The sequence below is a fragment of the Panthera uncia genome, chromosome C2 (assembly GCF_023721935.1).
Source record: "Panthera uncia isolate 11264 chromosome C2, Puncia_PCG_1.0, whole genome shotgun sequence".
NCBI classification, from domain to species: Eukaryota; Metazoa; Chordata; class Mammalia; order Carnivora; family Felidae; genus Panthera; species Panthera uncia.
In genome coordinates, this window is record NC_064810.1 from 85,322,752 (window position 1) to 85,335,153 (window position 12,402).

General features: G+C 46.9%; 1 protein-coding gene across 1 annotated transcript in view; it reads right to left on the minus strand.

Annotated features, from left to right (window-relative positions):
- The window catches only part of USP13 (ubiquitin specific peptidase 13), a 116,304-nt gene extending 105,249 nt beyond the window's left edge, over window positions 1-11,055 (minus strand). The window contains exon 1 of the mRNA XM_049629553.1: window positions 10,762-11,055. Coding sequence (XP_049485510.1) covers window positions 10,762-10,929 — 168 coding nt within the window. The 5' untranslated portion in view covers window positions 10,930-11,055. The remainder of the gene's footprint in view (window positions 1-10,761) is intronic.
- Window positions 11,056-12,402: the final 1,347 nt, after the last annotated feature.

The window sequence follows — 12,402 nt, forward strand, 5'->3', positions numbered from 1 at the left end:
CCACCAAGCCTATTTCTTTTTTTTTTTTTTAAGTTCATTTATTTATTTTTGAGAGAGAGAGAGAGAGGAAGGGATAGAGAGAGAGAGGAAGAGAGAGAGAGAATCCCAGGCAGATTCCATACTGTCAGTGCAGTCCCATGCAGGACTCTGTCGCTTGAACCGTGAGGTCATGACGTGAGCCGAAGTTGGACCTTAAAACGACTGAGCCACCCAGGTGCCCCTAAGCCTATTTCTAACAGCTGCTGGGACAGAGACATCTGTGTCCTGGTCACCACTGTATAGCCACACCCAAAAAATTAACCAAGACCAAAAAAGCAACCTTTGGTTTGATTAGGAGAAAGTTTCCATAAGTGCAACTCACAAGAGCTATTCGCCTCTAGGCCAATCGCCCATGGAGTCCATATGGGGCAGATTTACTCTAGCGATTTTATTTCATAAAACAGTAAAGTCTGCATGTATTCCATCTATGACTGCTCGTGCAACGTGATTATCTGTTCAAATTTCTAATTCCTGGAGGACACAGGGCCCCAAACTCCTGAGTTTCTCCACGCAGTACTCCCCCACCTGACTGACCATCTCACCTACCTCATGTATGCCTTTGATGCGCTCCTTCTGTCAGGCTCCAGGCCTTGAAGTCACCTCCAGCTCCTTCCACGCCTTCACCCACCGCATATTCGGTCACTAAGCTACACTGATCAAAATTTCTGAGTTTGTTCCCGCCACCCTGCCATCTCTAGCCCCACTGTCATCACCCCAATGAAAGTACCCACCCCCAAAACTACAGGAGCCCTAGCTCGATTCGCATTCAAGCTCTCCCCACCTCTCAACCTCGCTTATCACTCCACTTCCAGGACAGCCACAGCAAATAACCACTGTCCCCTAGCTCATAACTGGCCAGCCCATCCGGCCTAACCTTACAAGACCCACCATTACAACCCACAGAGGATTCAGTCCTGCTTTCCAGTCTCCCCCTCTTCCTTACATGTGTGCGGAACCCAGTCCCAGCTCCGTGCCTCGGTCCCCTCCTCCCACAAAATGCCACTTTTTCAGATCCCATCCAGGTGTCCAGACCAGTAACTTTGCCAGATTTTACTGATTATTCATTCTCATGTCTGAAATCTCCATACATTACAAGTGCCATGTTATTTAAAACTTAAATACCCTATTTAGTGCTGCAGGGTCTAACCTCCTGACACATCAGGGCTTAAGTCACTTCTGTGTCATATACCAGTCTTTGAACAAGTCCCTGAACAAGCTACCTAACCTCTCTGACTCTCAGTTTCCTCTTCTGTAAAATAGAGTAACAATAGTAGTTATAATTTACAAGCCAGTTACTACTGTAATTAAATGAGATGTATATAAAATTACCCAGTACCGTGTTTGACACCTAACAGATACACAAAATTGGCACTCATATTCCACCATGCTAGAAACATCCATGCCATACCCATCTTTACTGTGGTCCTGTTTCCCTCCTAAATACTCAAACTCTCCCAGGGCAGTGCCACATGCATTGTAGGTTCTAAGTAAGTATTAATGCTTGCTAATTAACACAAAACTTTTATTTAATTAATTAATTTATTTTGAGAGAGAGAGCGAGAAAGCCCAGGAGCACAAGCAGGGAAGGGACAAATAGAAAGAATCCCAAGCAGGCGCTGCACTGTCAGTGTGGGGCCCAATGTGGGGCTCGAACTCATGAACCGCGAGATCATGACCTGAGCTGAAATCGTAAGTCGGACACTTAACTGAATGAGCCACCCAGGTGCCCCCAAAACATTCTATTTTTAATCTCATCACAGGAAGCACATACTATTGTGCACCTCAAGCAACATCTCTAGTCTGCAGGCACATTCAGATTCATTCAATTCTTGTCATTATTGTATTGACCTCCTGTTCCAGCCCTAAAAATAGCTGCTCTTGTCCCCATCTTCCCTATGCACGGGACAAGGGGAGTCCTGGGCTGACGGCCTACAATACGGGACGTGCAGCAGCACAGATGCCTGGGCTACATCCACAGAGACCAGCCCTCCTGTCACTTCCCTCAGGGCCACCATGTGTGAACACCTCTACCAAGATCCCTGTGGCATCTAGAATCACAACACACAAAACACTCAGCAAGTACCCAAGACAATTTTCCCTAGCTTGACAAGGGTCAAGCTTACAACTTTTCAGATTATAATATGACAGAATAATATATGGTATTGGTTAATTTTAATAACATTTTTTTATTCCAAAAGATATGCTCATGATTCTTAAAAAATAGGGGGAAAAAAAGGGACAGATGCAGCATGACTAGCACAGGTCTACAAACGGCACAGTCTTCTGTCTTCTCTTTTCCCTTTAATTCTCTAAGACCCCAACTGTTCCATGTCCTCGACAAGCAGTATCCCAACCATGATGGAGATGTACAGGGTGTTTTGAAAGCACAGGAAAACAAGTGTCTAACTCAGCTGGAGGGAGGAGGGGCAGTGGTGAGGGCCTCACAGAGAACAACCAAGCTGGTTTTTAAAGATCAGTGGGGTTTTCCCAGGGGGGTGAGAGGTTGGGAGAAGCCATTCCAGGCCAAGGGAGGAGCATAAGCCAACACATGGAGTGCTGAAAGCATGGAGCGTGTGAAGAAGGCAAAGTCCCTTGGCCAAAGGGACTGTAAGTAGAGGGCGGGTGCTAAGTAACAACACTGGCAGGGAAAGTTGGATCGACTTGGTAAACTGATTTCAGGTGCTGTGTTAGGAAAGTCTCAATGGTGCTTTGAAAACATCTAGGCAGGGAAATGGCATGGTAAGACCCATGTGTTAGAAAAACTGAGTGCACTATGGCAGACTGGAAGGGAGGCAAAGTAGTCAGTGAAGAAGCTTCTTGCGCAAGAGTCCAGGCAAGAGATGATGAGGGCTTGGGCCTGGGCCGAGGATAAGAGAGGAGCCTACACCAGAACCTGGTCTCTAATGGGAGCCACACCATGTCCACAGCAGCATTACACACAACAGGCAAAGAATGGGAACAACCCAAGTGTCCAGCGGCACGTGAATGGATAAACACGATGCATTATACACATACACTGGAATGTTACTCAGCTTTAAAAGGGAAGGAAATTGTGACACAGGCTACAACATGAACACCCCCTGAAAACATTACGGCAAGTGAAATAAGCCAGTCAAAAAGGATGACGACCGTGTGATCTTGCTTAGATACAGGACCTAGAGCAAATTCATAGAAACAGAAAATAAAATGGAGGTTGCCAGAGGCTGGGAGGATGGGGCATGGGGAGTTATTGTTTAAGGGGGGGACAGAGTTTCAGTTTTGCAAGATGAAGAGTTCCAGAGATGGCTGGTAGTGATGGTTTCGCAACAGTGTGAACGTACCTAAGGCCTACTGAACAGCAGACTTAAAAACGGTGAAGATGGCAAATTTTATGTTATGTGTATTTCACAGTTTCTTTAAAAGCAGGAGAGGGAGAGGGAGGCAGAGTTGATAATATTGTACATCTCCTAGCCTGTGGCCCTAAATGAAGTGCAGCACCTTTACGGAGCTCCAGCCCACAGAAGGACAACACAGGGGAGTGGAAAGAGAATTCGGAGTTGCACAGATGTCCAGACTCATTACAACTGAGAACAAAAACTTTCCCAAAAGGCTCCCTGAAAGGATCAGCATCGTCCCTTACACTCCTGAACTCTAAAAACGATACAACTTAAAAGGTAATTAATGGCAGCCAAAAAGAGATAGGAAATGACTTCTTCATTACTCATTTGGAAAAGTGGGATTCTAGCGTACATGGGGCAGATTACACAAATAAATCCATTCACTCCTTTCTGAAACCCAAAGAAAAGAACTGTAAAAATGTTATTTTCTTTAAAGTGTATTTATTTTTGAAAGAGAGAGAAAGCACAAATCAGAGAGGGGTAGAGAGAGACAGAGAAAGAGAGAATCCCAAACAGGCTCCGCACTGTCAGTGCTGAGTCCGATGCAGGGCCTGAACCCACGAACTGTGAGATCATGACCTGAGCCAAAGTCAGACACTTAACCAACTGAGCCACCCAGGCACCCCGCAAAATATTATGTTTTTAAACACATAAACCATAGAAACAGGACTGAAGATGGAGAAGCACTAAAAGACTAAGACGAGCTGACAAAGCTGAACCCTAGGCCTGCAACAGAGAAAACCAAGACCCTATCTTACATATACCCCTGAATTTCCAAAAGGCTCCACAACCGGAAGCTCCAGGTAACTCTGGAAACTGGGGTGAAATAAGGGGTAAAACAAGACGGAAAGTTTGGGGGCGCCTGGGTGGCTCTGTCAGTTGAGTATACGACTTCATTTAAGCCCCACATCAGGCTCGTGGGAGCCTGCTTCGGATCCTCTGTCCCCCTCTCTCTGCCCCTCCCCTGCTTGTGCTGTCTCAAAAATAAACAAACATTTAAAAAAAAGAAAAAGGGAGAAGGAAGGTTTGGAAATCCATCCAGGTAAGCAGTCAGAAACCCAAATCCCTCCTCCACTCCCAGTGGTGCCTCCCACACTGGTAACCCCTGGAGATTTATTCTCTGAAGCAGGTAAAAACACAGCAGTCGGGTCTGTGGGACAAGGAGTTCAGGTAGGAATAAGGGTTCCATTCTGAATACATGGAGACTTAGAGGTGTATGTGTAATGTATGTCTATCAGTCCAGATGTAGACCCAAAATACCAACTATTCTAGGTATTTCAGGCAGGGAGGCGTTTAACACAGGGCATTAGAGGTTTGCATAACAATCATGGCTGGAGCTGTGAGAGCCAAGGTCAAAGAAACCACCATTCATGTTCAGGAAATCAAGATGCACAAGCATCTTAAGTAACTGCAAAGATGATCCCAGCTCCCCCATGGCTGAGGTAGCTCTGAGTCCCAGACGGATACTCCGAAGCTGATGAAAATCCCACATCTGGTATGTGCCTTTGCTGCAATAGCAGTAGCAGCTTCTTCTGAAACTCTCGCTGGCAGAACCGAAATCAGAATCCTCCTGTCAAAGGATTCTGGCAACTGTAGTGCCCAGGTTCCCAGCCCCTACAACATGGGAGATGGCTTAACAAAACGGGTTGAGGACCGGGAGACCGTATCCAGCCAGTATCCAACATCCAGATGCCAAGACCACCCTCGCGCTCTCCTCCCACTCAGTTCCCTGCTCCCCAAGTACTGGCGGGCAGACCTTCCCTTTCCCGGCAAAAGAGGACAAAAATCTCCCAGCCAGTGGCCAAAGGAAAAAAACAGGGTGCTAAAATTTTAGGTTCTCAGAGAAACAGCCCAGCCAGATCACATTACAGTGACGCTCACAGAAGAATAAGGTATTCTCATCTCCAAAAAGGCCAACAATTCCCAGCAAAGTAGCTGTAATTTTTTTCTAAAGGAGTCAAATTCTCTACATTTTAATTTGCTTCAAAAAAATGGGCATGAGTTTAAAAAATAATGTACGTGACACATACGACTTCTATAGTTGAGCTAAGATTAACAATCAATTATTCAATCCCCACATATGTGAAAACATGAACCCATAAAAGCCACAACACAGGTGAGATGTGTTACTGAAGCAGCCAGTTGTACTTTCTTACCTAAACTCTAGATCTTGGGTTTTCAAAGTATGACCTGTCATGCCCCCAAACCCTTAGTGATCTACAAGGTCAAAACTATTTTCATGACATGAACTTATCTGCCTTTTTCACTCCTGTTCTATCCTGAGCATACAGGGGCATTTTTCAGAAGACTACATGACATCTGATGACATCATCAGCCTAATAACTAACAGAGTAGAAGTTGTTTTCAATTTTTCTGTCTTAATCTCTAATATGGTAAATATAAATAGAAACCACACAAAATCTCTTTGGGGTCCTTGAAAATATCTGAGTATACAGGGGTCAAGAATCTTGAGAATCATTGCTATAAAACAATGTTTTAGAGGCGCCTGGGTGGCTCAGTCGGTTAAGCATCTGACTCTTGGTTTCGGCTCGGGTCACGATCTCTCGGTTCATGAGTTCAAGCCCTGCTTTGGGCTCAGCACTGCTGGTGCAGAGACTGCTTGGGATTCTCTCTCTCTCTTTCTCTCAAAAATAAATACATAAACTTAAAAAAAATGTTTTTGTTAGTTGCTTTTAGAAAGGAACTTTTAATATGTAAACCTGATTAGAATTAGTTTGTTTATATCTTCAAAGAGGAAAAAATAAATGTTTTACTATCTTGTATCTGTTGATCCCTTAGGAGGAGGAGTTTTCTACACAGATCTCAAATTATTTTTCCCCTACAGTAACCACCATGATGACAAGTCTCATTGCCTGGAAGGCAGCACACAGTGAGTCCCTAACAGGAACTGTTCCTACAAGTAAAGGATCGCAAAGCCTTTCCCAATGGATATGTAAAACAGCCCCTACCATGAGGCCCCAGTTCCCCAGAGTTTTACAAAGACTTTCAGGAATGTGGAGAACCAGCAACCCCTAACATCACCAAGGGGCCTCAGAGCTTCAGAGAATGGGAAACAAGATCCCTCTGACAAAATAATGCTGATGCTGGAAGGGAAGGAGAGGAATGAGGCACTCTCACATCCTCTCGAGCCACCTCTGCAGCTGCGTGTCACAGCAGGTGTGGCCTGAGACCTCTCTCTTCTCAGCAGCTGCTGGTGCTGGGAAGCCTGCTCAGCCCCTCTGGCACAAATACAAACCTCGAAGAGTGAGAGCATTTCACTCCTGGAGCACCTTTGATCAACAGACCACGGGAGCCAGTGGATAAACACTCCCCTCGTCCATGTCCCAGGCGGAGGACACTGAGATACATTCAACAGTTCCCCAGGGAGTCCCTGGCTGGATTGAGCACCAGTGGTCCACTGCGGCAGCGGGCTCCATAACTCACTCTTGGATTGGCTTTCCCTTTTTCCTTTTGTTATTATTCCCTTGGACGTTCTTCCTCTTATGTTCCCTGGGATACCCTTCCAAAATAAACTGCCCATGCTAAGCTCCTGTCTCAGTCTTTCAGTTGACCCCACCTAAGACAAGGCATAAGATAAGCCCTCCACATCCAGACAGGTGGGGAAGGGACATAGCACAAGAGTGGCCCTCCTTGTCCCTATTCCTAAAGCTTGGCAAAAAGCTTCACATCTAGCAGATGTTTTAAAACTTCCAGTTAAGTGAAAAGAGAAGGAAGTGATGACAAACTATGGAAGACAGACTGTAACTAACTGCTCTGTTGTATGACATAGACTCTAAGTAAAATGGGCTTCAGAGAAAGGGATGAAGTCTCAAGTAGAAAGGGAAGGCTGAGAAAGACTCCCGAAGATGATCAAGAAAGGAAGGTGGCTCCAGGAAAGGAAATATGAGTCTTAGCCACTGGAGACCCAGAGACTGGCCTCCCCAGAGCTGGCAACCTAGAAGCTGAGGGGAGGCAGGACAGAGTGTATGCAGATGAATGAGGGATTCGACAACCAAGGAGAGAAGTAGAGTTTATATGGTGGTCCATGAAGGCTTGTGAGAAAAGTGCGGACCAATGTCTTCACTTAACCACACCAACCTTTCTATATAACTCTGAAGACAAACACTTGGGCTTACAACCCGTGACTGACTCTCTTTATCTCTTTCTTTTCTTCCCATAGTGATTACTACTTGGCCAGGCACTCTTCACATATTAATTTATTTAATCCACAAAACAACTCCATGAGGTAGGTTCTATTATTGCCCCCATTTTACAAAGGGAGAAACTGGACCACAGACAAGTTACACAGCTGGGAGACAGAGCTTGGGTTCAAACCCTGCCAGTCTGGTTCTCTCTCTCACATCTGTCCCCCACAGTCAATAAAGTCACCACATTTTACATGATAATCCTACATGATTCCTTTCACACTGTTTCTTATATGTTGTATCCTCAGCATTTTCAGGACCTATAACCACATGTAATTCATACATTTCCTAGGCATTAGTTGAGTTCCTGGCATATACATATGCCAGATGCTGCACCAGCAGCTGGGGATAAAGATGCAAAGTCCTCACTCTCCAGGAAGGTCCCATTACACATCTTGCAAGATGAACCAAGTCATGGAGAGGTGAACCTGTAGGTCAAGGTGAGAAGATGGGCCTGGGATGAAATTGGGATGAATTGGTAGGTGAAAAAAACAAATTCTCACTCATTCCAGAAGTGTTACTGAGTATCTGCCATGTGCAAAGTCCTAGAAGACAGGAAGGAAAGGAAGGAACACTGAAATGTTACCATACAGTACAACCCAATCCTCATACCCACACAGGTGAGGAATAACAAAGTTGTTCACACCACGCCTGAGACATAGTAGACACATAATAAAAAAATGACCAATTTAGTCTTCCTCTAACTCCACTTTAAATCACATAACTTATAGTTTTCCATAACTGACCACATAAAATCAAGATCCTATTGTAGGTATTCAAGGCTCTCATCGTCTACTCTCTACTTACTTGGTTCTGACCTCACTACTTATTAAATCAATCTTTTTCTTCCCAATACATCACAGGCAAATAAGGAGAACATATTCACACTTTACGTGTCTGCCCATGTGATTTACCTTTACTGCATGTTGGTCTTTTTTATTTCTATCCCTCTTTACCTATGGCTAGTTTCAAAAGTATCCAATGCTGGGATGATAATTTTTTCCACTCACATGGTTTTGGCCTTTCCTCTACCACAGTCCTATGGCACTTGTAGATTAAAGCCTCTGGTGTGTTTGGCACCAGTGGATTTAACTGTTTGGCTCTTACAGTTGAGCATGTAGGAGCTGGCACACAGTAGGTGCTCAAGAACCTGTATGTGATTCATGATGAAGCAGTATCAGAGAGAAAGATCTTGCGCTATCATACATAGTGTTTTGACATCACTTGTTATAAAACCTTCTTTCTCTTTCTCCCCATAGATAATGAAATATAATGATTCATCAGCCTTGTAAATAAGCCCAGTCTCCCCAAGGAACTACTGTGACATGAATGAAATCATCATTTTACACTGGACACGATGCTTCTAGAATAGTGTTTGGCACACAGTTAACTCCCAGTAACTATTTGTGGAAGTGAATTAAAACAATCAGCTTTTTTTTCACACCTGCCACATACTATATAATGTGGTAAAGATTTTTAATACCAAAGTTTTAAGAATTTGAAGAGCAGCACAGATCAAATACAGTAAAAGTAGCTTTATCCACTCTACATGTTGTGCTATCCTGAAAGACTAGGCCACTCTCTTCTTCCTGGACTTCACAATCTGTCAGTTGCTTAAGTTAGGGAAGACCATCATCCCTCTCCACCCTCAGGAGCTATTAATGGGAACCTGCCCATCACTAGACACAAAATCTGAAAATGGCATTTTCAAATACTTTGTGGAGAACAGGATTTAATGACACCGCTGATAGTCACTTTAAGTAGTGTGATCACAATATGTAAGTATTAAATACAACCATCTCATTCCACTTAGACCTTTTTGAAAGAAAATAAATAATGAACGAGAAGCAAAATTTTTATCCCCCAAATGATCTGAAATTAGCATAAAAGAAAAACTAAATATCCTAGAGAGAGGATATTAATTCTGGGACTCCAATGTATAACAAACAAATATGCTCTGACATCAGCCAATATCAACCCACCAGATAATAAAGGATACTCTGGAAAATTGGCCTCTCATTTGGTTTTTCTTTTTTTTCCCCCTCCAACGATACTCTACATAATGTGAATAAAATGTGTTAGACTATTGTTTGAAACCTGCCTCAGTCCCTCTAATCCAATGCACCTCCCGGTTGCATTGAGATCTGCCGGTGACACATGAGATCTAAAGTGGGTGGATAAAAATAACCTGGTCCTCAAAAAGACATGATAAACGCCAGACAGCTGAGTCACTTTGAAGCCCATCTGACTCTTGAAAGGGACATTCACCCTCCTTTTCCTTGTCACACATATACATACCACCTGGTGAAAAACACCACCAACCTCCCTGGGTGGAAGGCGGTGATCTGTCGTAACTTCCCCCTCCAGCCTCAGGTCACAACCCGCGACTAAACTTTTCATAATTTATACTAATGCATCTCAGCCCCAGCTACTCATTTAGAAGAGGAAGGGGAAAGACTTAAAGGAACCGTAATAATCCAGTAGACCCCCTATTTCTGCTGCCCAATTGGAGGCACCCGAAGGTTTCCTGTGACATTCTAACGGGAAGAAAAGGAGTGGGGGAGCAATGCAAAGTGGAGATAGAAAAGCTCAGCGAGGAAATCAGAATCGTCCAGGAGCGGGAATCCCTGGGCAGAGCAAACGGTCCCAGAAAGAGAAGGGTTGTGCGTGTCTACGGGGGATCGATGCGGTCCACCCGCCCGCTCTCCACTCTCGCCCCGGGGAGGACGCAAATCATCCGCAACGTGCAGTTCAGATCAGGGAACTCTTCCATTGGATCTACCTTTCAAACGGTGGCGGGGCTGGGGCCAGGCAGCTGGGAGCCGGGGCCAGGCAGCTGGGAGCTGGGGCCCAGTCAGCCTAGGAAGGCTGGCGGAGCTAAGCCTCGGCGACCAGTGCTCAGCTGCAGCAGCCTCGGGGAAAGGAGCGCCCGGCACGCAGCAGGCGCTCACTAAGTGTTTTCCGAACTGCAGTGCCCCTGAGCCAACTCCGCCGCCGCGGGAGGAGGTCCCCCGGCTGCCACTGCGCATCTTCTCCCCCGGCTTCACGTGCCGCCCAGTTCCGCGGCTCGCGGCCGCCACAGGCCGCTGGCACCGCGACCCTCCCCCGAGGCGCCGCGAGCGCCGCCGAGCCTCACTTACGGGGGAGTCGTACGAGAAGGCGCACTCGTTCTTGTACACCCTGTCCCCCGACCTGGGCACGCGGATCGTGGGCATGTGGGGCACCAGCAGCTCGCCGATGTCTCCCGCAGCCATCTTCCTGCTGCCGCTGCCGCCCGGCATGCCGAACAGGGCGCCCCGGCGCTGCATGGCCGCGGCGCGCACCCGAGCCGAGCCGAGCCGAGCCGGAGCGCTGGATCTGCCCGCGGCGGCGGCGGCGGCGGGCTGCGCGGGCGACCGGGGCCGAGCCGGGGCTGGCGGGCGGAGCGGGCCGCGGGGCGGGAACGGGCACCGGGGGCCTGGGGCGGACGAGCGGGCGTGGGGGGGGAGGGGGACGCTGCTATTTTTAATCCAATGGCGAATCGCCGGCCCAGCTGCAGCGTCAGGCGGGGCGCTGGGGAGCGCCAGCCGCAGCGCGCCGGGGAGGGGGCGCTGGAGAGGGGCCCTGCGCCCCGATCCGGCTCGGCAGCGGGGGGCGGGAGACTAACCCCCGGGGCGCGGGCGCGGGAGCCGGAAGCGGGCGGGGGGGGGGGACACCCCCCTCCCGCCCCCGCCGACGGGCCGCGGTGGGGCTGCCCCAAGGTGTTTTCTACCCTAGATCGTTAGGTTGCGAAGGGGCAACTCCGAGGCAGCTAACACAAAGGGCAGAATTGGGGGGGAGTTAACAACCGCTTGCTTTTAAAACAGCTGAAGATAAAAGCGGGTACTTCCCCTGCCTGGGTAGGGATAGGATTCGACGTGCAAATCGGGATTGCACAGCTCCGGGCCCAAATCTAAATTTGCGCTTTGCACTTAGGTGTTAACCTCACTAAACCTTGTTCTTCACTTTTTTAGCATCTAAAGCTTATTGAAAGAGAATAGAACAGGATCCAGTGAGGATGGACATATATTTTTGCAATAATACAGATTTTTCCTACGCATGGAGAGGAAGATCAAGATTTTTTTCGGGGAGGCTTTATATTTTTCTCTTTGGAACGTATTTTGCGTGATGTGTTCGAGGCTTCTGCGTTGAACATTGAGTAGCCTCGTTTGAAGATCTTATTCAGACACACATATTCCTGTCTTGCAGGTCCAATTCCTCAAAATAAATAATGAAGGGGGGGGGGACTAATTTGCAAACTAGCTTGCCCTACAGCATACTCTTATTTTCTCCAAAAAAAATTCTTAAAACAGGTTCAGTTCCTCTGAGGTTCGCTAACTACACGCAGCGTAAAGGGCGGTAATTCCTGACAACTACTGGAACGCAGAAATAGCAAGAAATAGTGAATAAAAATGCTTATTTCTATAAGCCTCTCCCAGATCAAATTGTCTTTAAAATATCGGGTTTTTTTCTCCTTCCCATTATTTCTGTTACTCTGCGTGATTCTGCAGATGTGCGGGTTCAGCTGGGAGACAGGAAAGGTACCTGGAATTTGATGTGAAACAGGCAGAGATGAACCCTCGCTTGCCCAACTCTTCTTTTTATTTTATTTTTTAACGTTTTATTTATTTTCGAGACAGGGAGAGACAGAGCATGAACGGGGGAGGATCAGAGAGAGGGAGACACAGAATCTGAAACAGGCTCCAGGCTCCGAGCTGTCAGCACAGAGCCCGACGCGGGGCTCGAACTCACGGACCGCCAGA